The 23,269-nt window shown below is 45.1% G+C and overlaps 1 protein-coding gene across 1 annotated transcript in view; it reads right to left on the bottom strand.

The window, feature by feature from the left end:
- The window catches only part of PAPPA (pappalysin 1), a 236,708-nt gene that overhangs the window by 166,550 nt on the left and 46,889 nt on the right, over positions 1-23,269 (bottom strand). The window contains 3 exon segments of the mRNA XM_038553223.1: positions 5,784-5,976; positions 12,919-13,212; positions 17,331-17,476. Of these exon segments, the coding sequence (XP_038409151.1) occupies positions 5,784-5,976; positions 12,919-13,212; positions 17,331-17,476 (633 nt within the window).

Below are 23,269 nucleotides of genomic sequence, written 5' to 3'. Positions count from 1 at the left end.
AGAAGTGGAATATTATGGTGGCTTCCTCTACTGTCAAGCGTATTATGTATCTGGATTCAATCTCCCTTTAGCCACAACAGCCTCTGGGATCTTGCTTGTTCTCCAGACTTGGCATCTGTTTAGGAGGCAGCTGCCAGGAGGGGAGAGGGATCAGCCCATTATTTCTCAAAATGCAATGGTCCTGCCAATACCTCTTTCATCATTCCTAGAAGGCTCTTTATCCTTTGGCTACCTGAAAGATGCAGTGGAGGAGCCTTATGGCTTTCCCTTCATAGGGAAGCTCTGTAGCCCATGGGTTCACATGGTAAGAAATAGTATGTGGGTGAGCATCAGGCTGCTAGTGTTCCCCATTCTTCTTCTACACAGCTGCCAGGACCTCATCCCCAAACCTATATCTGAACAGATCATTCTCCTGATTATCTGCTTTTACATGGTGGTCAACATATGCAGAAGGATGGACGGATGGACAGATGGGTGGATAACCGGATGGATGAGTGTATAAGTGGATGGGTAAGTGGGTGGGTAGGTGGCTGGATGGATAGATGGGTGTGTGGGCAGTTGGATGGGTGGACAGAAAGATGGGTGAATAGCAGTCATTCAAACATGTTGCTAAATCTCATAACTAACTTAGTCTAGACTCTCAAATTATAGATTTTGCATCCTTGGCTTTATCATTGTTAATGTGAAATCATACATAGGGTAGAAATTTCGCAAGCATATTAATATCCAGTGAAAGGAGAATGATGAAATAGCCCAAGATTAATATGTTCAATGATGTGGTAAGCAGCCATTACAAAAATATTCCATGGAGTCTCATGGAAAATGTGTAAACTATAATATTAAGTGAAAAAATCATATTCAAAATTGAATTTACAGCAGCTTCTCAATGCTATTCAAATAACCTCAATATGACAAAATATTGACAACAATTTCTGGGTGGTGGAATGAATATAGGATGAGTCCCCCTTTTTTTATTCCTTCTGGTTTTCTGAATTTTCTAGGTTTTTTGAAAACCTATGAATTTCTCCTGGATAAGAATAATTACAGAAATACACTTGCAAGAGGGAATGAGGAGTGGAGAGAGAAACTTCCTCACTCTGGAGCAGAGTGCCATTATAATGACCACAACCCATGCATAGCAGCTCATAGTCACATGACTGGCTCTATGATGACAATGAGATTATAAAGGTTCTGGGGAGGAGTCGGGAACCACATGGACTTTAATGGCCACTGAGCCTATCTTTCTATTTCTTTAGATGCTTTGTTTTGGATGAAAGTTACATAGTCCCCTGCACTTCACTGAGTTCTTGACATATCCTAGGTTTCTCATACTTTAATGAGTGACTAAACCATCATCCACCTGACAGTAAACATATCTTGTTTGCACAGAGCTCCACACAGTATCTTCCCTCATCTTCAATCACTGATTCACGTATTCATTTGCTGTTTCATCTATTTATTCAATGGGTAATCATTGAACCACCTCTCATTGCTAGTACCAGACATTGACTATCCAAGGGAAAGGAAATCAGGTGTGTTACCTACCCCTCCTAGGGCTTGTAGCCAGGTGGATAGTACATAAACAAATAAATAAACAGATATAAAATCATGGGTGCATTAAGTTCTAGAAGGAAAGTAAATGGATGATGTAGGAAAGAATACTGGTAGAGAAGGTGCACTGGGCTAATTAAAATTGAAACAGTCATTAAAGACCTCAGTGAGAGGAATGCCATCTATGGTGAGAGCTAAAGGATGACATAAAGAATGGATATAAAGCATTCCAGGGGCAGTCTCAGGTATGTAAAAGACCAACACAGGAAAGGCTTGGTCTATAGGGATCTCAAAGGAAATCTGAGTGACAGGAGTCATAAATGAAGGAGAGTGTTAAAGAGGCAGCTAGACAAGTAGGCAAGGGCCAGATCTTGGGAGGTCCTGTCGACCACCTGGAGATTGTACATAAAAGAGATGGGAAGCAATTGGAGGGCTGTGAGCCACTGGAGACCCTTCAAGTCATGGAGTGACGTGATCTAATTTACATTTTAAAAAGATCGGTCTTTATGCTGAATGAAACATGGATTGAGGAAAGAGGACAAAAGTAAAGGTAAAGTCAGCAACTAAAAAGCAATGGTGTGATTTTGGGTGTGGGTGATGTTCCCATTTTATAGATTAAGAAATACAAGATCACGAGCACAAAGCAATCATGCCAAGTTCACAGCCTGTAAAGTCATAGAGTAGATACAGGCTTTACCAAAACCAGGCAGTATCCTACACATCCAGGAAGTATATGTTTTCTTATGTTTGGCATTCATTTGATTTTTATTTGCCCAGATACGCAATGACATACACACAGACACTGAAATCACGGTAGTACCGGATGCTAACACTAGAAGAGACCCTCTTTCTTATCCACGTTCCATGAGAATCAAAGCCTAAAGCTCAAGTCTGTGCTAACAATACAGTGCCCAACAGCCACATGTGGGTCTCTGAATTTAAATTAATTAAAATTAAGTAAATTTAGAAATTCACTTTCACACTTGGCACATTTCAAATGCTCCACAGCCAGTTGGCTAATGGCTACCATATTGGGCAGTACAGATACAGAACATTCCCATTCCTGCAGAAGTCCTATCGAACAGTGCTTCTTTAAGATATCCACTGTGTCTTATGAGTTAGCTTCTCTCCTGTGCTTCTAGAACGGTACTTGTTATGCACCATTCTTGCAAGGACTGAGAAAATAGTTACTCAAATCACTTGCTGTGTTCTGAGATTTGGAATTGGGACCTTGGTTGAGAAAGGCCAGATGGTCTTTGGCTTACAGATCAGAAAACTGAGGCCAAAGAGGAGGAAATGAATGAGGTTTCAAAGACTTCAGACCCAGGTCTTTTGGTTCTTAGTCCAGAATTCTTTCCGATGTGCCACCGCCAATTGTTCAGATAACTGAAACCATTCAGTCAACACATGTTTGCAAGACAGATAAAAATAAAGGAGTTAGAAAAGCCAGGGGGTGGCCTTGAATTATTTATTCAGTTGCCCATGTGTGAGGACACAGGCTGTGGGAGGATCTGAATATGTTTTTTTAAGGAAAACCCTTGTATTCTCTTAGACCGCAGATGTGAGGAACAGCGGGAGGACGTGGGGATGGCCAGGGGCGAGAGGTTGGCATTGATGGATGTTGTAGAAAACACCAGAGATTTTGCAGGGAAAGAGAATTTTCAAGTAGCTAAACGGCTCTGGGAAACCTCGTACAAGATGGGAGCCAATATTTCTTGAACATAGAGTGTGTGTACTAGGCATATTACGGATGTCGTATTTCTCAAATTCCCCACAAAAACCTGGTGAAGTGGGTACAATTGTGGAAGAAGATTCAGAGGGCCAGAGAGAATCAGAGAGGCGAGATGGCGTGCCCAAGGTCCCACGGACCCGGAGCGGTGGAGCTGAGAACACAGTGCGGACAACCTGGTGGCAAGCTTGTGCACTCCACACCGGGGCCAATCTGTAGGACTATAAACTCCGAGGGTTTGGGAGAGTGGTAGCTCCATTTCTTTATAACAATTTATTGAACTGGTGGACTGACTTCCTCGAGCCATAGACGATCGTCTACGTAGCTGTTAACCCTAATTAGACATGTTTCTAAAACGTCAGTTGTAATTTAACATATGATAACTCCGTTATGAAATCTCAGACTGAACAGAATAGCTATTGTATGAGCCTCAAGTACCAACTGACTATAGGTTATTAAAAACATATTGATTGAAGCTGAGGGTACCATGTAATAGAGACATATCTCATTACACAACAATTAACCCTCCAATGGGTTTCCAACAATCAGATGGTATTTATTTAATGGACAATAACTGCTTTATGAAATACAAATTAAATACATACACGGGAAGCTTCATTTACAAAACTTCCATTTTTAAGTGGAACTGAGGCCAAGGCTTGACCAAAAGTCTGATACTTCTCATCGCCACAGAAAAAATAAATAAATCTACAGGCTGCTGGAAAGTCTGCTCTGAAGTGTCACATGAGGTTTCCCAAACCCAGCTCTGAGCTCCCAGTGAGGGCGGCAGGGGGGAGGGGGGTGCGGGAGGGGTGGTTTATAGAGGGCCTAAGGAGTGCATTTCCTTCCCCATGAACACATTCACCCAGTTGCCAAACAAACGTTCTAGATTCAGGGACTGATAGGAGTGGAGAAAATCAAAGCATGTATTTAATGTGATACCTTGATCTAATAAGTATTTTTACACACATACACATGCAAATGAGAGTTCCTTACCACCTTTTATGGCTCTTTTTAGGGGAGGGGTAATACCTCCCTCATAATTTGAGTTTTGGAAGGACTTAATGAAAGCACATGGGGGCCCCAGACAAGACGTTGCAAAATGTACGTTGGAGCCTAGCTCCCAGCACCTCCCATGGAATCTTGGTTAAATCAAATAGTCTTTCACTCTAATTCCTGCCTTACCTGGCAAATGAGGAAGATGACTCCCCTTTCTTACTTTTTATAATTATTTTATTTATTCATTTATTTGAGAGCGAGAGAGAGCATATGAGTGAGGGGAGGGGCAGAGGACGAGGGAGAGGGATAGAATGCCAAGCAGACTCCACACCAATCATGGAGCACAATGTGGGGCTCAATCTCTCGACCCTGAGAACATGACCTGAGCTGAATGAAACCAAGAGTCGGATGCTCAACCAACTGAGCCACCCAGATGCTCCTTGATGACTTCCATCCAATTCACAGTTACTTGAAAGGGTGAATGAGACTCTGCATATAAAGCCTTTAGTACAGAATATGGCCCAGAGTAAGGACTTGATAAATGGCAAAAACTGTAACCACAGAAAATTATTAGTTAATCATTAGCTGGTTATGACTTTCACCATCATCAATGGTCTATCATCAGTATTGGATAAAATGCGCCCAAGAAGGGCTGGGCTGGGAGTTAATATACTAATAAGCCCTAAATTACAGCCAAGTGTAGATGTCAACATCTTAATCCACTTTCCTGTCCCTTGAGAATCTGTTTCCCTTAAAAGCTTGAGCTCCTTAGAGAGTCTTAATGCTGAAAGGCACCACAAGAGACCGTTGGATCCCTGCCTTCAGGCCCTAAGGCACCACGAGACCCACTTTCCTGTGGGAGAGAACCAGTCAAGGAAGGAAAGTGACTTGCCCAAGGTAGTAGAGCTAGAAAGTGAAAGATAGGGGAGCAGATCTCTTGTGCTTAAGTTTATCATCTTTGACCTTTTAAAAATTCTACCCTCAATCCTATAACAAACTACTGGGCACAAAGATTCTAAATATACCTACTACACATACATACATATACATGCATGTGTATTCATGTATGATGTATGAATATATATATACACACATGTACACCTTCATATATGATACATATTATACCTATATTACAATTGTGTATTAACCAGAGGCAATTTCAACTCCTGAGCTCATGGAGATGAGGCCAGTACCTCTATCCCAGAGGATGTTCTGGCAATAAAAGTTTCCAGGTGTTTCATAAGAAAATAAAGCTAAACATCCATTCACTGAAAGCATGCATCTTTACTTATTAATTTTGATAAGCACTCACTCGTTTATCCCCTGACTCTCAAATTTACAATGTGTCTACATGGACCAGTCACTGCTAGGCGGTAGGGGCTCCAGATGAACAAGAGCGAGGACAAAGGAAACAGCAAAGCTCCTCTCCAAGCCTGCTGCCCTTCTGCATTTCCCTCTTCATGGCAGGAGAGAGAGGAGTCAACGCTTCACAGGCCACACTCACCTTTCAAAAAAGTGGCCATCGATGGGTGGAAACCACTCCAGTGTCACAGAGTTGGTCGTGTGGCCCACGATCTGGGGGGCCAGGGCAACAGGCGCCGGCTTTCTGGAGGGTTGCCAGCTCTGGTACACCAGGTCCAGGTAACAGTGCATTCTGGCAACTTGATTGGGCGTGAAGGAGTCTGTGCAGTCGTCATCTGCAAGTGGGCAGAGGGAGAGATAAGAACCTGGCTGCATGGGCAGGCATGAGAGAGAATTATGACGTCTCCGGGGGCCAGACAACCAGCACCCCAGCCCTTGCCAACTCAGAGCTGGCCTCTTCCAGTGCTCACGAGTTAATGGTCTGTGAAGAAATGAGTGCAGTCATCACTTCTGGAGACAGGTGAGAGGGAACAGGAGGAAGGGGAGGGTGGATGGGACTGAGCAGCCCAGAGGTCACAGTTAAGGACGAGGGCCAGACAGACGGCTTTCCATGGGCCCCCAAGTCCCTGTTCAGTAAGTCACACATTTCCTTACTCTATCCCTCCCTCACCACTCACCCCAAATTTCCCATTCATTCATTCCTTTATTTGCTCACTCATTCCTTCCCATCCATTTCATCTGCTCACTTGTTCACTTCACTATCCAGGGATCCAGTGATCTTGTCCTTCAAACGCACCTTCTGAGCATCTATCACTGTCCTCTGCTCTGTGCCAAAGGCCACAGAAAGATGAAACTTAAAGATGTTCCTGCCCTGAAGGAGTGACCAGTGTAGTTATAGAGTGAAGGCTAGTTCGGCGTAGGTGTCAAGTTATCAGAAGACTCCTAAAGTCTGTGATGCTGACCACTGATGAGCAAGAGGCAGCACAGTGGGGAAGGACAGTGACCCAGGGAGGCTTCTGAAGAAGGAGGCCCTTTGGGTCAACCAGACTGCATGGCTAAGAGGGGGAAGCAAAGGTCAAGGACAGTAGGAGAGGGAGCTGCAGGACCACAGGGACATGGTGTCCACTGCAGCGAGCACAGCCCGAGGCAGGCAGCCAGCCCTAGGAGCAGTCTAGGCTCAGTGTCCTGCAGGCAATGAGGACGGTACTGTCACTTGGATGTTCACTGTGAGATTTGCATTCTTGACTCCCAAGACCATGTTTCTAATCAATACAAAAACTTCTTTCTGTGCATAAATGAGACCCTGTATGGGAAAAGTATCCTGCAGGTGCTTGATAAACAGGATGTGAGCCCGCGTCTGACTGGGCTGGATACAATCTCTGAAATGTCTTTAGATCGAACGACCTTCAGCCCTCCTCTCTTTTCCACAATGCGGACTGAAGACAGTCCAAGACTCGCCTCCCAAGGAAGAAGCATGCCTCCTGTCTACCCCTCCAACAGCTTCATTCAACTGCCCCAGGGGCAGAACAAGGCACTGTTTTGGCTTGGTTTCCAAAAACACCACTTCTCAGAGGTGTCCGCCTGGTCAGGGTTTCTGCAGCTGGGCCCCAGACGGAGGAGCACGGGGCTTGCCGGATCTTAAAATAAACCCGCCACCAGGAATCCTGCAGCATAAACTCACTTCCTCTTATCAAACAAACAGAAAATAAGTTTGGGCAGGTGCTGGGTTGTTGGATGGGACCTTGAGAATCCAGCTTGGGGAAGGGACAGGAGTGCAAGGAGGTTATACACAGAAGCTGCTTCTGATTTCCCTTAGTAATTTATGACAGCCGGTCCCTTCTCCAGCACCCTGTGCAGATCTATCATATGTTTGGAGGGAGGAGAAGAGCCCAGTGTCCCTTATCAAGTATCTTTAGTCACATACATCTATCTCAGGTCCACATGCAGCCATCTAACTCCTTGGAATAACAAACATTCAATGGCTCCCCATTGCCTGGAGAATAGAGTCCAAACATCTCAGCCTAAGAAGGGCTAGATCATCAGGTACATTCATTCTCCTTTGTGTCTATGATCTTTGTGTTTTTTAGTGTAAAAAGGTACCCCTGCAAAAGCCTAGTACCTGGTAACCTGAATAGGTTAGAGGCAGGAGAAAAGATAAAGGCTAAGAGTAGTGGAAGGGGAGGAGGGCGGGGGGTGGGGGTGAATGGGTGACGGGCACTGAGGGGGGCACTTGATGGGATGAGCACTGGGTGTTATTCTGTATATTGGCAAATTGAACACCAATAAAAAATAAATTTATTATATATATAAAAAAAAGAGAGAGACCGGTGCGTGAAGGATCTGGAGTCAAATGGGCAAGTGAATTCATGCCCTCAGGGCCTGTTTTCCCACCTGTAGACAGAGATTGATGAGGATACCAAGAACGTTCATCTCAGAACTTGGATGGAGATAAGGAGAGTGGAGCACAAAGGACCATGATGATGCTCAGTAAATGCTTGCTGCCTCATGCCTGGGACAGCGCCCCTGGGTATGCATGTATGTGTGTCAGAAAACCAGAAGCAAGCAAAAAAAAAAAAAAGGAAAGAAAAGAAAAAAAGAAAAAAAAAAAAACCCAGAATGTAAAATATCCATTCTCTTTGATCTAACAATATCACATCCAGGAGCTCAACAGACAGATATTCATGAACAAACATGCGGAAAATATAGGGATGAGGATATTTTTTGAAGCATCATGTATAATGGTAAAAATACCAGCAATAACACATCTGGCTATTAATAGGGGAATGACTATGTATGTTAAGGCATAGGCACTGAATAGAATACTAATCAGTCATTTCCCAAAGAAGGAAGTAACTCTAAAACTCAGGTCCCTCATGTATAAATTGGGGACATTGAAATTGACCCCGCTCTCGAGAGCTGCTGTGGGGACTCAGTGAGCTGAAGCACATAAAGCATTTATCAAGATGAATGGAGGAGAAAAACAGCATTTTTCTCCCTCCGTACACTCCGGTTTGTTTGTTTCTTTCTCTTCCCCAAAGAAGTGCATTTTCCTTTCATGACTTAAAAGTTAACCATTTCCATGTTTGTCGATAAAAAGGACAAACATTATACGGTCTCATTCATTTGGGGAATATAAAAATTAGTGAAAGGGAATAAAGGGGAAAGGAGTGAAAATATCAGTGAGGGTGACAAAACATGAGAGACTCCTAACTCTGGGAAACGAACAAGGGGTAGTGGAAGGGGAGGTGGGCGGGGGGTTGGGGTGCCTGGGTGATGGGCACTGAGGGGGGCACTTGGCGGGATGAGCCCTGGGTGTTATGCTATATGTTGGCAAATTGAACTCCAATAAAAATGTTTTTTTTAAATAAATTTTTTTTAAAAAAGAGCATGCAAAACAGGTGACAGATCCTGGAAGGGGAGCAGAAATGCATCTGAACGTGAAAGCGGGAGGCAGAAAGCATCTGTCCCAGGGTGCGTGGCTTAGAGACTTAGCTGCTATCAGAATCTTGGGGGGAGGTACCAAAGGGTTTCTGTTGATCACAAATGCTCTGTCTCAATTAGCTCACGTCTCAAGTCAGCCCCTCTTGGCTTCCTGCCTTCACACGCTTCCCCTCCCGACATCTGATCTCCAGGACCAGCCAGCCCGTCTTGTTCTTTGGTTCCCATCTTACCCATCTAAGCAGAGAGGATGTTGGGGCTCTGGTGCCTGGGGAGGCCTGAGCCAGTCCCCACGCTGTTGGTGCCCTGCCCTGAGTTCGCTAACTGAACTCCATTCTCCAGCATGCATTCCTCTCTGCAGCCTAGAGGCTGCAGAGCATGGGGGACAGGGAGTGTCGGGGCATGGGCCCAGCGCTGCTGTGAGCTGTCGAGCCCTGTGTTGTGGAGGTGTGAGCAAATGCCTCCCCTGCCAGCCTCCTCCACACCCGCTGTACCACAGGGAGTAGTGATGCTGCCCGCCCCCTAAAACTAATGAGGGCATTTAGCAGGCTAAGCCTTTCTGGTGTAGGGATAACGGAGCTGCCCTTTGTAAGAGGCCCTGCCTTCCTGGTTTTTATTAAAAAAGGATAGAGATAATAGTAGGAATAGCAGGAAATGATTATATTCACTGTAAAACATGTGGGATATGCCAAAAATGTTACAAAGAAATAAACGTCACCCTAAACTCATTACCTAGAGATAATACAATGAATATTTAGGATATATGTGTATAAGTATATTGCATGTGAATATTTATGATTCTCAGTCTCATAAACACATTTACATCATGTGCATATACACATACAAATACACATATGCACACACATCTACATAGGCCAGACCTTACACTGTACAAGGCTCCGTGACCATTTTCACATTAAATAGCTAAATAATCCTACTAATTATCGTCTATTGAGCACTAGTTATGGTACCACGGACAGTTCTAAATCCTTTATCTGCACGAGTACACCTACTATCACACAAGGTAGGTGTGATTATCCTCCATGGAATCCAGGAAGTCAGTGAGGCTTAGAGAAGTAGCTTGCCTAAGGTCGAAGGCTAATGCCTGGAGAATTCCAGTGGGGTGCCTGCACTCTGTAACTTCCTGCCCTGCACCACAATGTTACTCGGTTTCTATTTACACCCCTGCTTCCTCTTCTACACCATTGTTAGTGGCCACATAATGTTCTATCACAGGGATGCCTTGTGATTTATTTCAACAATCCATGCTCCCTGGACTTGCAAGTAGTTTCTGTTTTTTTCCCCCACATATAAGCTTTTTTTTTTTTTTTTCTTCATGCCTGGCAGAGAGTAAACACCCAATTGATATTTGGACAATGAACATTGCTAAGAACATTCTTATGATTAAATCTTTAAATAAATCAACAGGTTTATTTCCTCTGGATGCATTCCTAATTGGTGGGATCGCAGCGTTGAAGCATATGTGCATGTTGAAAGGCCCTGACACACAGAGCAATGATAAGAAGACACTTATTATTGTTGGCTGAAGAAGCCCGGGTTTCTGGACTCCTGAGGAAGCCCTGACTGAAGGGGATCTTGGGGGGCCTCCCATGGCCTATCATCTTCAGGAAGCAGAGTCTGAGCTTCTCTTCATCTGCCCAGGGTTTATCCATAGCTCAAGATGGCCATTCATGCCTGGTGCTGAACTAGGCTTGCCAGCATCACCTGCCTGCTGTTTGCTGGAGCTGAGCACTTGGGGCCCTCTCGGCCTTCCTTAGCATCAGAAAGAGAGCCAGATGTTTACTGATTAATAGCACAGGCTCTGCAGGGGAAAAAGTCTTACCTTCTTGTCGTGTGATTCTGGGCAAGTTACTTAAGCTACATTAAACCACACTTTCTGCGTCTGTAAAATAGGTCCCGTGATAATAGTACTTACCTCACTGGGTTATTTTGAGGATTCTGCAAGACAAGCCTAGGAAGCATTGCACACAAGTGTGTGGTGTATCACAGGCACTCAAGAATTATTGTGGACACCAGTCAGGTGGCGTTATTTCAATTTAAGTTAATTAAAGTTACCAAAGGCTAACAATTCAATTCCTCAGTCTCACTAGCCAATACTTCAAGTGCTCATGAGCCGCATCAGACCAGTGGCTGTCATACTGCTGGACGGCATAGACACAGGACATGTCCATCTTTGCAGAAAGTTCTACGAGAAAGCACTGCACTAGACTCTGCTCAACTAGTGACCAGACCTGAGGAAGAAGCACCCAGGAAGGAAAGAACTCCAAGCAGTTGACCCCGCAGGGTCTCCACCCTCTGCCCTTGACTGCCTAGCCCCTATGCATAGCTCTCCCCAGCCCTGAGAACCCAATCCTGTTCTGCATTTTGAATTTCATCCAGCTGCTTTTGTCACCTCATCTATCAGAGATCCTAAGGAAAACAAACATTTCAAAGCTCGTGGTCGCCTTGAATATGCTTTTGCGGGTGTAAGTTTGTTATCGTAGCTCAGTGAATTAGTTCTGCTGTTAATGGGTCACTGAGCTGAGGGGTTCCTTTAAAAAAACAACAGTAAATCAATCACCCTTTAGATCTGTACAAAGGGGAACAAAAAAAGATTTAGTTTATGGGGGTCTGGTAGCTAGTGGCAGCTCCGAGGCCCCTTAGAGTCCGGCAAACTTCCAAATTCATGTTATTGTTTATTTTCCATGTGCGTTGAGCTGGCCAAGGAAAGGTGCTACAGAAATGGAACGCAAGCAGGGCTGTGTAGGGGGGGACAGGGCACCGGATGTGGGATGTCGGCTTGGCTGGGAATGGGAGTCCAGTGGGAAATCTGCTTTTGAGGAAATACCCAGCACTGTGGTCTTTTAAAAAGACCTAAATCTAAAGACTGCTTTCTGGTATCAAGGATGGGCTGTGGACCCTTCTAGAGACGTCAGGTTTGAACGGTATGAACCTTAAACTGCAGAGGCCCCCAGAGATCATCAACCCAAGAGGGAAAGCAGAAAGATCTACTGGGGATCATCAAATTCATTGGGTTTCAGCAGCAAAACCCCTCTCTTCAAATGCAATCCAATGCAAAACCAAAGAAGAAATGGAAAACAGTTGTAAGGATTTCCTGGTTCAAACAAAGATGGAGACCTAGAGTCCCACACAAAAGTAGAAGAAAAAAAAATGCTTGGTGTCATACAGATGAGCTAGGGTGAATGACTTGAAAATATAAAAAAAGGTTTTTGATAGTATGTATGCAGTTAGGAAAAGAATGTACTCCTCTCATGTAATTTTGCATTTGCAAAACCAAAAGCATTCTATATATATATTTTTTGGTAATAAAATAGTAAAGGTGAGTATAAGAGCTTTATATTTAAGAAAAAGTTGCAGTACAAAAAAAAAAAGAGAGAGAGAGAAGAGAAGGAAAAAGGTTTCAGTAATCACCAGCTTAGAAAAATACAGCTGCAAAATTAGAGGAACCTTCTCCAAGATTCCTTGGATCCAATGATTCCATTTTCTTGAGTAAAGTGAGACCCAGAGAAGGGATGTGATAGACGCAGAGACATTAGGTGACCCAGTGGTAGAGCTAGAACTTCTACCTAGAGTTCCTGATGTTGGGCCCCAGTCAGCTCCTTAAAGTGTGTCCTTCTGAGGAGCCTTCAGGTACAACAGCTTCCATTACCCCTGGGATCTCACACAAGGACTGTTACCCTGATCGTCTGGGATGAGGGATTGCTGGGATCAAGAAGTCTGAGAAAAGGAAAGCAGCTTTCCCAAGACTCCTCTGAGACAGGCCTGGAGCCTTGTGTGCGACACCCAGCTTCGTGCTCCTGCTGAGCGGGGAGCCCTACCTGCGTAGCTCATGAAGTTGTTGTAAGGGGTGTTGAAGAAGCTATGGAAGCCGCAGGTGTCATTCCCTGGCCCTGGGTCGCCGCAGAACTTGTGTTTTGGGGCTGGGTTGGTGTCACTGCAGAGGTCTCCCGTCTCAAAGGAGGGCTCCGTCTCCATGCAGGGATCGCTGCAAGACTGGATCTCTGAGATACCTCGGAAGATGTGATAGAGGCCCAGGCTGTGCCCGATCTCATGGATCATGGTGTGGGTGTGCCCAGGAATGCCATAGAAAGATGGGTTCAAGACAATGCCACCTGCAAGGAGAAAACCAGAGCATTAAGCAAATGGGGTACTCTGTTTCCTGGTACAGAAATCCCCCAATCTATCACAGGTAAATGGGGTGCTGCCCAAAGTAACCACAGGCTTCTCCACCCTGTGGCTCCACTGCCCCGAGAACTGTAATGACTTGTTATATGAATCACTGATTGAGTAGGAAGGAGTCTCAAAAGTCATTTTGTGAGTTGTGAGATCCCAATGCCTGCAGAAGGAAGACAACAACTGAAGTGATCTCGAATGACTTTAAAAAGAGGCATGATCAGCACTTAAGGACCTTGATTTCTGGGCTGGTAGACATTTCTGCTCCACCTTGTCCTTCAACAGTAATGCATGGCCTCGTTTACAAACATTCTGCACAGTCTTGTCCAACCGAGGCTCCCATGGTCAGGCCCCCTGGTCCCAGTCCTCCCTCTGCCTTTACCAACGCTATGACACTGAGCATGTTGATTACCATCCCCGAATCCCACTTCCTCATCTCTGGTTCTCCCCGAGAGTGAGTACTCACGAAGGCCAGCATCATGGTGTGCTCATCATTAGGACATCATTCATTATAGCCAATGTTTCTTGAGCACTTACCCTGTGTCCTTAGGCCCTGTGCTCAGTGCTTCATGTGTATAATCACACTTAACTAACTCACAACCCAATAAGAGAGGCACTGATGCCCAGACAGGTGAACTAACTGGCTTATGATGGGGAGTCAGGACAGTGTCAAGCTGGAATTTGAACTCAGGATCTGTCGTTTCCAGAGCCAGGCCTCTTAATGAGTTCTACTACTAGGGCCAGTCACAGGGCCTGGAATATGGCATCTCATTAAATGTGTGTTGAATCTTTGCTGAACGTGAACCCAACTAAAGAAGTTTTCTGAGGTCTAACTAAGCACACGTAAGCAGCTAGCATGGCACTTCGTATCCAGTGGGTGCCTTAACAACTACTCACTACTCGAAGAGTGTCTTGAGACTAAGCAGCAGGACCATCACCTGGAAGGTGATTAAACACGTAGAATGTTGGGCCCTACTCCAGACCCATGGAATCAGAATCTGTATTCTAATAAGAGCCCCAGATGGCTTGTCTGTATGTTCTAGTTTGAGGAGCAACGGTCTACCCCACGTGACTGAGCATGGCTTAGCTTAGGGAGATAGATGGAGCAGATTTCAGCAGAAGCAATGGACAGCATTTTTCATGTTCATTTTAGGCACTGGAGAAATGCATACAGGCTGGTAGGGAGACATTTAAACTTAAAATCCAAATGTGTTTAAGAGAAGGGTAAAATTCGGGTTTGAACACTCTGCAAGTAGTGATTTTAAGTGCAGAACAGTGTCTTATAAAGAACGGTGCTAAGGCCAGGGCCTTGTTGATTTGAGCTTGCAGGCGTGGGGGGAGTTTTATCTTGGGTTGAACTGCCAGGAGGGCAAGCTTGCTCAGTCATGGGGCTCGCGGAGTCTATTAATTCTGAACTGCTCAGAGCCTTCTAGCACAGAGATAAAGATGTATGAGAGGGTGTGTGTGTGGGCGGGGGTGTGCACACACACACGTGTGTGTGAGAAGGGGGAGGCAAAGAGGCAGGGAGAAAGAGAAATTGAGACAGGAAATCTCTCTCAATTATTTTCTGTCAATCATAATATGAAACATAATCCCCTTCCCACCCAAGGCTTTTTCCAGGGATCATGGCATCACAGCAGGAAAAGAGGGTAAAAATATATGTATGGTTCTAATAAGTTGGGTTTGATTGGGGTTAGTGTGGAGAAATTGCTTCTGGCCAACATTTCTTAGGATGAGGAGATTGGTGAGCTGAGGGCTGGGGACCCAGAGCCCTCAGCCTGACATGCAGTGCAACATTCATTCCGCTTCACCCTGGCTGTGTGATCTTAGAAAAGTGACTTTGCATCTCTGGTGAGCTCTAAAATAACCAGCTACCACAGTGCCAGTGATTCTCTGTTTCTCCACGAAGCTTCAACAATGAGGCGCTAGGCAGGGCAGTGGGAAGGTATGGGACCCCACAGGTATTTCCAGGGATAATGACAGGATTGCAGACTTAATGTCCGGGCCAGCTTTGTTTGTTTTACCTCATCCCCTCCCGATTCACCCCTTTGCCCAGAGCCACAGCACAAGAGCCCGAGTCCTGTTTCACTGCTTCTCTTAAAAGGTGAAATAGCTGGAGCCTGACATCATCCTGAAACACTATAACATGCTATGGATTTATAGCCTTCTGTATTCCTGGTCCTGAGCCAGCCCCAGAAATTCACAGAATCATCAGGAATATTTTTCTCTAACTTTAGAGGCCTTCTAAGACTCTGATCAAGAGCCTTTCAGTCGCTTTTCCAATAGGACAGCATTTCAGTGCTGAGAACTGTCCTTGGAGGCCATCTAGTCTAAGCTGTTCATTCAAAATCTGAGCAATTTGGGGCTTGGGGAAGGAAAGAGACATGCCTAAGGTCATACTGCCGAGTAAAATCATAGCTGAAAACAACCATGCGTAATGCTGTGGGCCAGGAGGGGTCCCATATGTCATCCCAGGCACATGATAGATACAAATCATCTACTTTCCGGTGCGTCTAAGTTGCATACTCGTTTCTGCCCAACCTCTGTCTGTCTGTCTACCCATCCATCATCTATCTCAGGATTTCTCAGCCTCAGCATGATTGACATTTTATACTAGATAATTCTTTCCTGCTAAATCTGTAGATTCAGCAGCATCACTGTCCTCTACCCACTAGATGCCAGTAGCATTCCCCCAGTGGTAACAGTCAGAACTATCTCTAGACATGACCAAATGTCTCCAAGGGGATGAAATGCCCCCAGTCGGGAACCACTACAGATTTCTCATTGTCTCTAGCTCTATTTACACCACCACAACACGCTGGCACACATGCACACGTGCACACACACAAGTCGGTTCATTCCCTTAAAAACAAGTGAGAAAGAGAGCAATCTGGAGGGAACTAACTCTAGAGTTTGAAGTCTCCATCATGTGAAGTTGCAGGGTCCCTCATTTCCATGATACCGCAGATTGACAGCAGGTGACTGGATTCTGGGTGCATCACTGGGAGAGCAGGCAGGCCTAGGGAAACAGTCAGCACTGTCACTCTGCCGAGCCCTAACCTTCCCGGATGAAGACTCTCACCGCGGGAGGCATTGCTATCCACTGGTGTAAACAGCGGGAACATTCTATCAAGGGGAAAAAGGTTGAGTACCTTGTAGTGCCTCACTCAATGGAATATTGCATGGTCATTAAAACATCACCTTTAGGGAGATGGAAATAACCCAGAAGGATGCTTTTATCTTATGATGTTAAGAGAAAAAGCTGGACTGGAAGTGATTAGAAAGACTGCTACTCTGTATAATAATGTAAGTGACATAATACGAAGAAAAAAAAAAAGAAGGTAAAATTTTACCTATGCTGTGATTTCAAATATGCACAAATTACACAAACGCACATGCACATATAGACGTGTATGGAAGAGAGCATGGAAAAATCATGATCGATGTTGACTCACAGGGCCTGGTTCAAAAACCATTGTCTTTTCTGACTTTTGGGGATGGGTTTGTATAAATATACGTCTGGTTTATGGATATGAATAATTTGGATGTAAGAAGAGTTCCTGGTGGTGTTGGTGGAACACGGCAAACAGGGAGTTCTTAACAAGCTCACTTTCTCTTGTCTCTTTGGTATCTCTCAAGCCAAGCCTTAACCGGTTGTGCCAGCACCATGTGGCTGATGGGCTGGGCAGATATTTGCATGCACTAAGAAGAAATCTGTCAACGGACAGAGCTGGGGCCTTGAATTCCAAATGTGGCTTCAGCCATGGACTTGGGTGTGACCTTGGATAAGCCTTGTTCCTTCTGTGGGTCCCGGTTTCTGCACTGGTAAAACAGGGTTAATGATACCATGCTATCTCCTTCAGAGTAATGTTTGGTGGTTGAAACGAGATGAGGAATGCTGAAGAGTTCTGTGCACTAAAAAGCAATAAAGAGATTGTTCACCGTCACCACTACCACCGCCATCATCATGGTCATGATTTCCACCACCGTTATCATCACCACTAAATTTATTCCTGTGCTAATTCAATTTCCTCCTGAAGAAGTTTCTAATTCTCACCTAAGTGCATTAGGGCTTCCTTGTCCCATGGCCAAGTGGCTACTCCTGCCAATTCCTCCTCCGAGGAGTTTGCAAAGAAGATATTAAGGTGTGTTGATCCATCCAGTCTAAGAATGTTCTTCAGTTCATTAACATCCAAGTATGCTCTGTAACAGAAAAAGAACCTTGGCTGTCATCACCATCCAAAAAAAGGTACTATTCAAATAACAGCTATTCCCCCAAGTAATTAAGAGCTACTATGTGCCAGGCACTTTGCTAAACACTTTATAAACATCACCTCAGTGGCTTCCCCCAATACTATTATAAGGTTAGTTGAGATGACCCCATTTCACAGCTATGAAAATTAAGTCCTTGTAAGTTTAAGAGACATGGTGAGATTACTCAGCTTATAAATAGCAGAGTTCAGGTTAGAACCTGGATTTACCTAAAGTCAACATCTTTGCCCTTAAGGACTTCGCTATTTTGCCCAGTGACAGGGCCACAAAACGTGACTGTAAACTAAGAACATAGACCATGGAAAAGATAACACGTATTCTTGTCTTGGCTTCTTCTCTACTTCACTCATTCACTGTGGACATCAGACCATTTATTTGGCAAGTACAGAGCTGCACTAGGAGGCCTGCTGTGCATCTCTATACCAACCTTGCAAAGAGACATTATCGCTCTGTTTTCAAGATAAGGAACATGTGGCCCAAATGTGATGAAATAGGTTGCCCAACATTGCAGAACTGGGTTTCAAGGCCAATTCTGTGTACCTTGGAAACCTATGGTCTTGTCACTGGGCATCATGCTTCCCCCTCCCCCTTGATGATTCTGCATTCTTTAAGCCTCTATTTATTTGTCTGTACAATGGACTTAAAGAGGGATATTGTATTTGGAGTGGCTGCCATTGTAGACTGATGTATCAGAAAAGTGAACTAAACCCCTGTTATCATCATCAGCTCCTTAATACCTAGGCTGAACACAGGTTGCTGAGAGGCAGAAACGGTCTTTGTAAAGAGGCTGGCATGTCCAAGGAGCTTAGTAAATAAGAACTCCTCCTTCAAAGAGTGTGACTCTCCTATCACCACTGAAATGCTAAAGCTCTCCATCAGTCACAGGCTTATTACTCAATGGATCATTTTCTATCGACACAGGCATCTTGCTCTCCTCTCTTGAGTCTCTCAGCCTCTGTTTTATGTCTGCTGTCATATGGCCTTGTGAGCAGCTGATAATCATTTCTTGAGTAAGGCTGGAAATGAATCAATGAATAAATGAATAAAAACATACATAAACAAGCATGCAGGCAGCTTGACGTGGTAGGTGAGAGGATGTCTATGAATAATGGTATTTAGTGTTTGATGGGCCCTTCCATGTGGTCTGACTTCACGTGGATTATCTCCCTTAATCTGCTTAATAAGGCTGAGGTAGGTTGTATTATGATGCCCATACTCCAGAAGAGGGAAAAGAGATGTAAGCTTCAAACCTTGCTAAGGTCCCACAGCGAGCTGGAAGTAGTTTCCTTTTTCATATCTGCCCATAAAGGGTTGACACAAATCCTGGCTGGGAGAAAACTTATGACAGTTCCCTTTTCTTTCCCTCCTGGGGTCATAGAAGGATGTCCTGTATGTGAAAGAGTAAGTCCAAAGTCTCCAGCATGGCCTCCAAGACGCTGCCTCCCCCTCTAGCCCTGTCTCTCTCTGCTCCCTCTCTGAATTTCCCACTGTGGTTTTGGGGGGTTTACCACGATGCATCCTCTGTGGTGCCTCCACTCAAGATGTTCCCTCTGTCAGGGACTCTGCTCTTCATTTTGTCCTCTGATGAACAAATCCAAAGCCCATGCTGGTACCGCACCTCAAGGAAAGCTTCCCTGATTCCCATCTCTACACTCATTCACCTCCTATAATATGCACACTCACACTATTCCAAATCATCACTCTACTTGTCCATATCCACCACTGTCTGTGGCTCCATTTCTGTTTACCCGGTTTTCAGCATAGGGTTTGCCACCAGGTAAGCACTCAGTAGATGTTAATGGGGTTGAATTTACATTGGGAAAGGAAGAAGCTAAAATATTTAGGTCCCAGTCTCCTTCCTATGAGGCCTCAGTTTCCTTACTAATACACTGGGATAAGCAGCAGCTACCCGGTGCTTTCATAGGAGCATCCCTATGAGTCACAGACCCACACCTCTACTCCAATGGGAACAGATACATTTGAGAACTAGAGAGTCCTCCCCATTCCCTACATCATCAAGAGCCCATAATCGATCAGTTGCCATAATTTTTTTCCTGGCTTTTCAAGAAAAGGTGAACATGAGTTAGAGATACAGACAGGGTTAAGAGAGGTCATAGCTATGTCTGGGTTGAACTGACCACTTTTAAGGATAGCCACATGCTCAGATATTGACCCTAAATATTGCTTCCATGCTTCTTCACTCTGGAAATCCTAACTTCACCTTCTTAGACTGGAAGCCTCCTAAGGAGTTTTGGCCAGTCTACTCTGTGATCAGGGAAGGAAAGAGCGAAGAGAAAAAACCAAAATGTATTAAGCATTTGCTGTAGGCCAGCCCCTGTGCTAGCAAATACCTCTCATCCCATCGCTGCAGTATTTGAAGTCATGCAGCATAGTGGGGAGGTAGGATGACTTGTTCTGAAGCCAGAGTCCTAGGTTTGAATCCAGCTCCTCTACCCAATGTTTGGGTCACCCTGGGCAATTTGCTTCACTGCCTGTGCCAATTGCTGTACACACAAAACAATCTACCTCATCGAGTTGCCCAGAAGATTTGGGATGTAATAAAGGAAGTGCAAAGGGCTTAGAACAATACCTGGCATGTAGAAAAGCTCAATCACTGTTTAGCTATTCCTATTATTTATCCCCATCTTACAGATGAAGGAACAGGGGTTCAGAGATCACATAAATAGTGACAAAGCCAAGCACAAATCTCTATGTGTCCAATTCTTCCCACAGCCTCACCCTCACTTCCAGGCTCATGCAGGGCCATGGTGCAAAGGGAAACAATGCGTGGGTGAATGAAAACAAAGAGAAGCTGAGATTTTCTTGGATCAGCCCTTTCCACATTATTTATTTTTTTCTAATTGATTTGTCCATTTCCATCAAGCATTCTCTCAGGCAGAGAACACAGATGTTATTAGACAAAGTCACCTCTTTGCCCTGCTGCTCTAGGGCTGAGAAAGCTTCATAAGAAGAAGAGATGGGGTGAGGTGGGGTGGGGGAGACATTTTAATTGGTTGTTTATTCAGTTGTAATTGCAGAAGCCAATCTTTTCAAGGGGTGGTACTCATCCTGGCCCAAGGCAGACATGTGGGATGTTGGAGCCTCTCCCTTGCTTGTATGTTTTTTTTTTTTTTCACACTTTGAGATGCCTCCATTTCCCCCAAGAGGAAGAATCCATGGCAGCCATCCACGTTCTTGCCCCCTCCCCGCTTGCCTCTCTCCTCTCTGTCTCTTTTTTTGGGGGGACCCACCCAAAGGAAAACAGCTTTGTGGCTAAGAGCTTTTGGCTGTGGTCTTCCCACTGACTCAGAGCCAAGCTGGGTGTCTCCCAAATGCATCAAGGGAAAGTCTTGGGGGGGCGGGCAGGAGCCCTTGTGGGTATTTACTTCTCTCTTGCTACCTCTTTAAGAGAATGTTTAATCCCTCCTGTCATTGAATGGAGGTGAAAGCAGAGAAGGTCAAACAGAGAAGGGCCATTAGAGTTTAGGGAGAATGGTGAAGAGGGAAGAGAAAGGACTCACTCAGGGCTGCTTGGCTTTCCATTTTGCAACTGTGGGAAGGTTAGTCTCATGTGTATATTGCAAGTTGGTCACATTTATTTAAAAAATTCATTACTCATGCTCCATAAAAATCAATACAAATCCAAACGTCAGTGCATTTGTTAATTTACGTGCCAGTACTACTCAGAGTTGGATGGACAGACCTATGTCGATGGGCAAGTTGCTTTGTCTCTCTGAGTGTCAGTACCCCAGCAGGCTTAAATGGGACAGCTCAGCACTGCCTGGGCACGCACTCCTCTCCATGGTCTGGTCTCCTATTTTTTTCCTACTGGTATAAACCTAAATGATCTGCCTCTGAGTGGTTCTCTGGGTCTCAGCTTTCCACATCTCATCCCTACCATCCAACATTCTTCTTCCTCCAGCAATCTCAGCCTCAAGTACTCATGGTGTCCTCATCCCTGGAGCCCCTGGGCTTCCCCAGTTATGCTCACTCCTTCCTTATATGCCCATTAGTTTCCTTCCTCTGCCTCATGATCTTCCTTCCGGAATTTCTGCCTTTTAAAATCTTATCCTCCCTGCAAAGTCCAGCTTACATCCACTCCTGATCACCCTCACCTGTAAAATGGGAGGATGACAGTCACCTCTCAGGGGGGCTAGAGGTCTGACAGAGAAAGTGCCTCATGCAGTGCCTGATGGGTAGAAGGCACTCAATGACTAGCGTAGGCTATTGTTGTTATGTTACTGTGATGACATGGATAATTATTAGCAGCACCAAAACCATCATCACCATTAGCTGACAGTAGCTTCTCCCTCTCCATAGCCTCCCCTTCTGTTTCTAGCACTTATCACCCTGCTTTGTGTTATCTTTCCAGTGAGCACCCGTCTTCTCCATCAGGCTATGAGCTTCAAGTAGGTGAGGACCAAGTCTTCATGTCTCTGTGCTCCCTAAAACTTGAGTGAGAGGAGTGAGCGAGTGTGACAGACAGAACACTGATTAGCAACTGTTTAGCACCATGGTCTTAAATTGTGTAACTTCAAAACCAGATGAAGAAGTCCAGGCTCGGGGAAGCGAAGTGACTTGCCCAAGGCATTGACAAAGGGACAAACCAGGGCCTGACGACAAACCTCCATTCACTAGCCTGTGTACAGCACTTCTGCACAAATTAGTAAAGTCACTTCTTCATTCAGGTGGACACAGTTCCCTACAACAGTGCATGGCTTCGAGGATCAGGCATGGGAGGGACTGCAGCCCCGGGCTCCCCCTCAGCTGAGCGTCCCCGTGCAGGACTTGCATTGCCTGAGTGTCGAGCCTCTCCCACTACACTTAGCTGCTCTGTCTTCAGCTCTGAATCCCTATCCGTTCAGGGAGCTTGTGAATTAGATTCGCGTTTTCCAAATCACAGTCTACTGAGGGCTAAATCCACAAGAAGTAGGCGCATATTTAAGGGAAAAGCATTTTATGATTCAAATGAGTTTAGGACATGCTCTGCTAAACGATGTTCAATACGTACTTTTCTTAATTGTAAGAATTATTAGAGTCTTTAACATGCAAAACAGGAGTAGAGTAGATCCTGTAAGAGCGTTCCCAAACACATTTGACCATAATCCTTTTCCCCTCACCCTCACCTCTGCCTCTGCCAAAAATCAAATAACAGCACAACCAACAGAGTTTGGGAAACACTGGGCCAACCCGGAAAGCTCTTCCTAACGTAGACCCTCTCCACAAGCTGCCTCTCTAGGGAGGTGTCTCGGTGTCCCTTTGCTTCCTCAGCAGCCCATGCCCCTGGATCCCACCGTGCAGGCTGTGGGTCCCCTGGAATGTCAGTTTCAGGGGGGCCCAGCCCCAGAGTGCCAAGGCGCCCAGACTTCACCCCTCTGCCAGAACTGCATTTCAAAGCCATGAGAGCAGTTCTGGAGGGAGATCAAAGCTCTCTCAACTCAACTGTCATTAGAATATTTTCTTTATGCATCTCACTCGCTGGTGAGTGCCAATAACATATTTCCTAAATGCACTGGCCTGAGATGGTACAACTCTGTAATAATCTCAATGAGAGGGCTGTCAGGGCCTGTTTTATTGAAAGGGAAGCAAAAGGGAACTATACTCAAAATGCAGAGCAACAACAACAGAGCCCTTAAGTGAAATTATGGAAGGGCTCGAGTTTTTTCAACCCTAAAAACAGACTACACTGGCTCTCGTTTTGCAGATGGTTGGTCAGAGGTACGA

Source organism: Canis lupus, chromosome 11 (assembly GCF_011100685.1).
Source record: "Canis lupus familiaris isolate Mischka breed German Shepherd chromosome 11, alternate assembly UU_Cfam_GSD_1.0, whole genome shotgun sequence".
In the NCBI taxonomy this organism is placed as follows: Eukaryota; Metazoa; Chordata; class Mammalia; order Carnivora; family Canidae; genus Canis; species Canis lupus.
The sequence above is the reverse complement of the archived record's forward strand: the minus strand, read 5'-3'. Positions and strand labels throughout refer to the sequence as shown.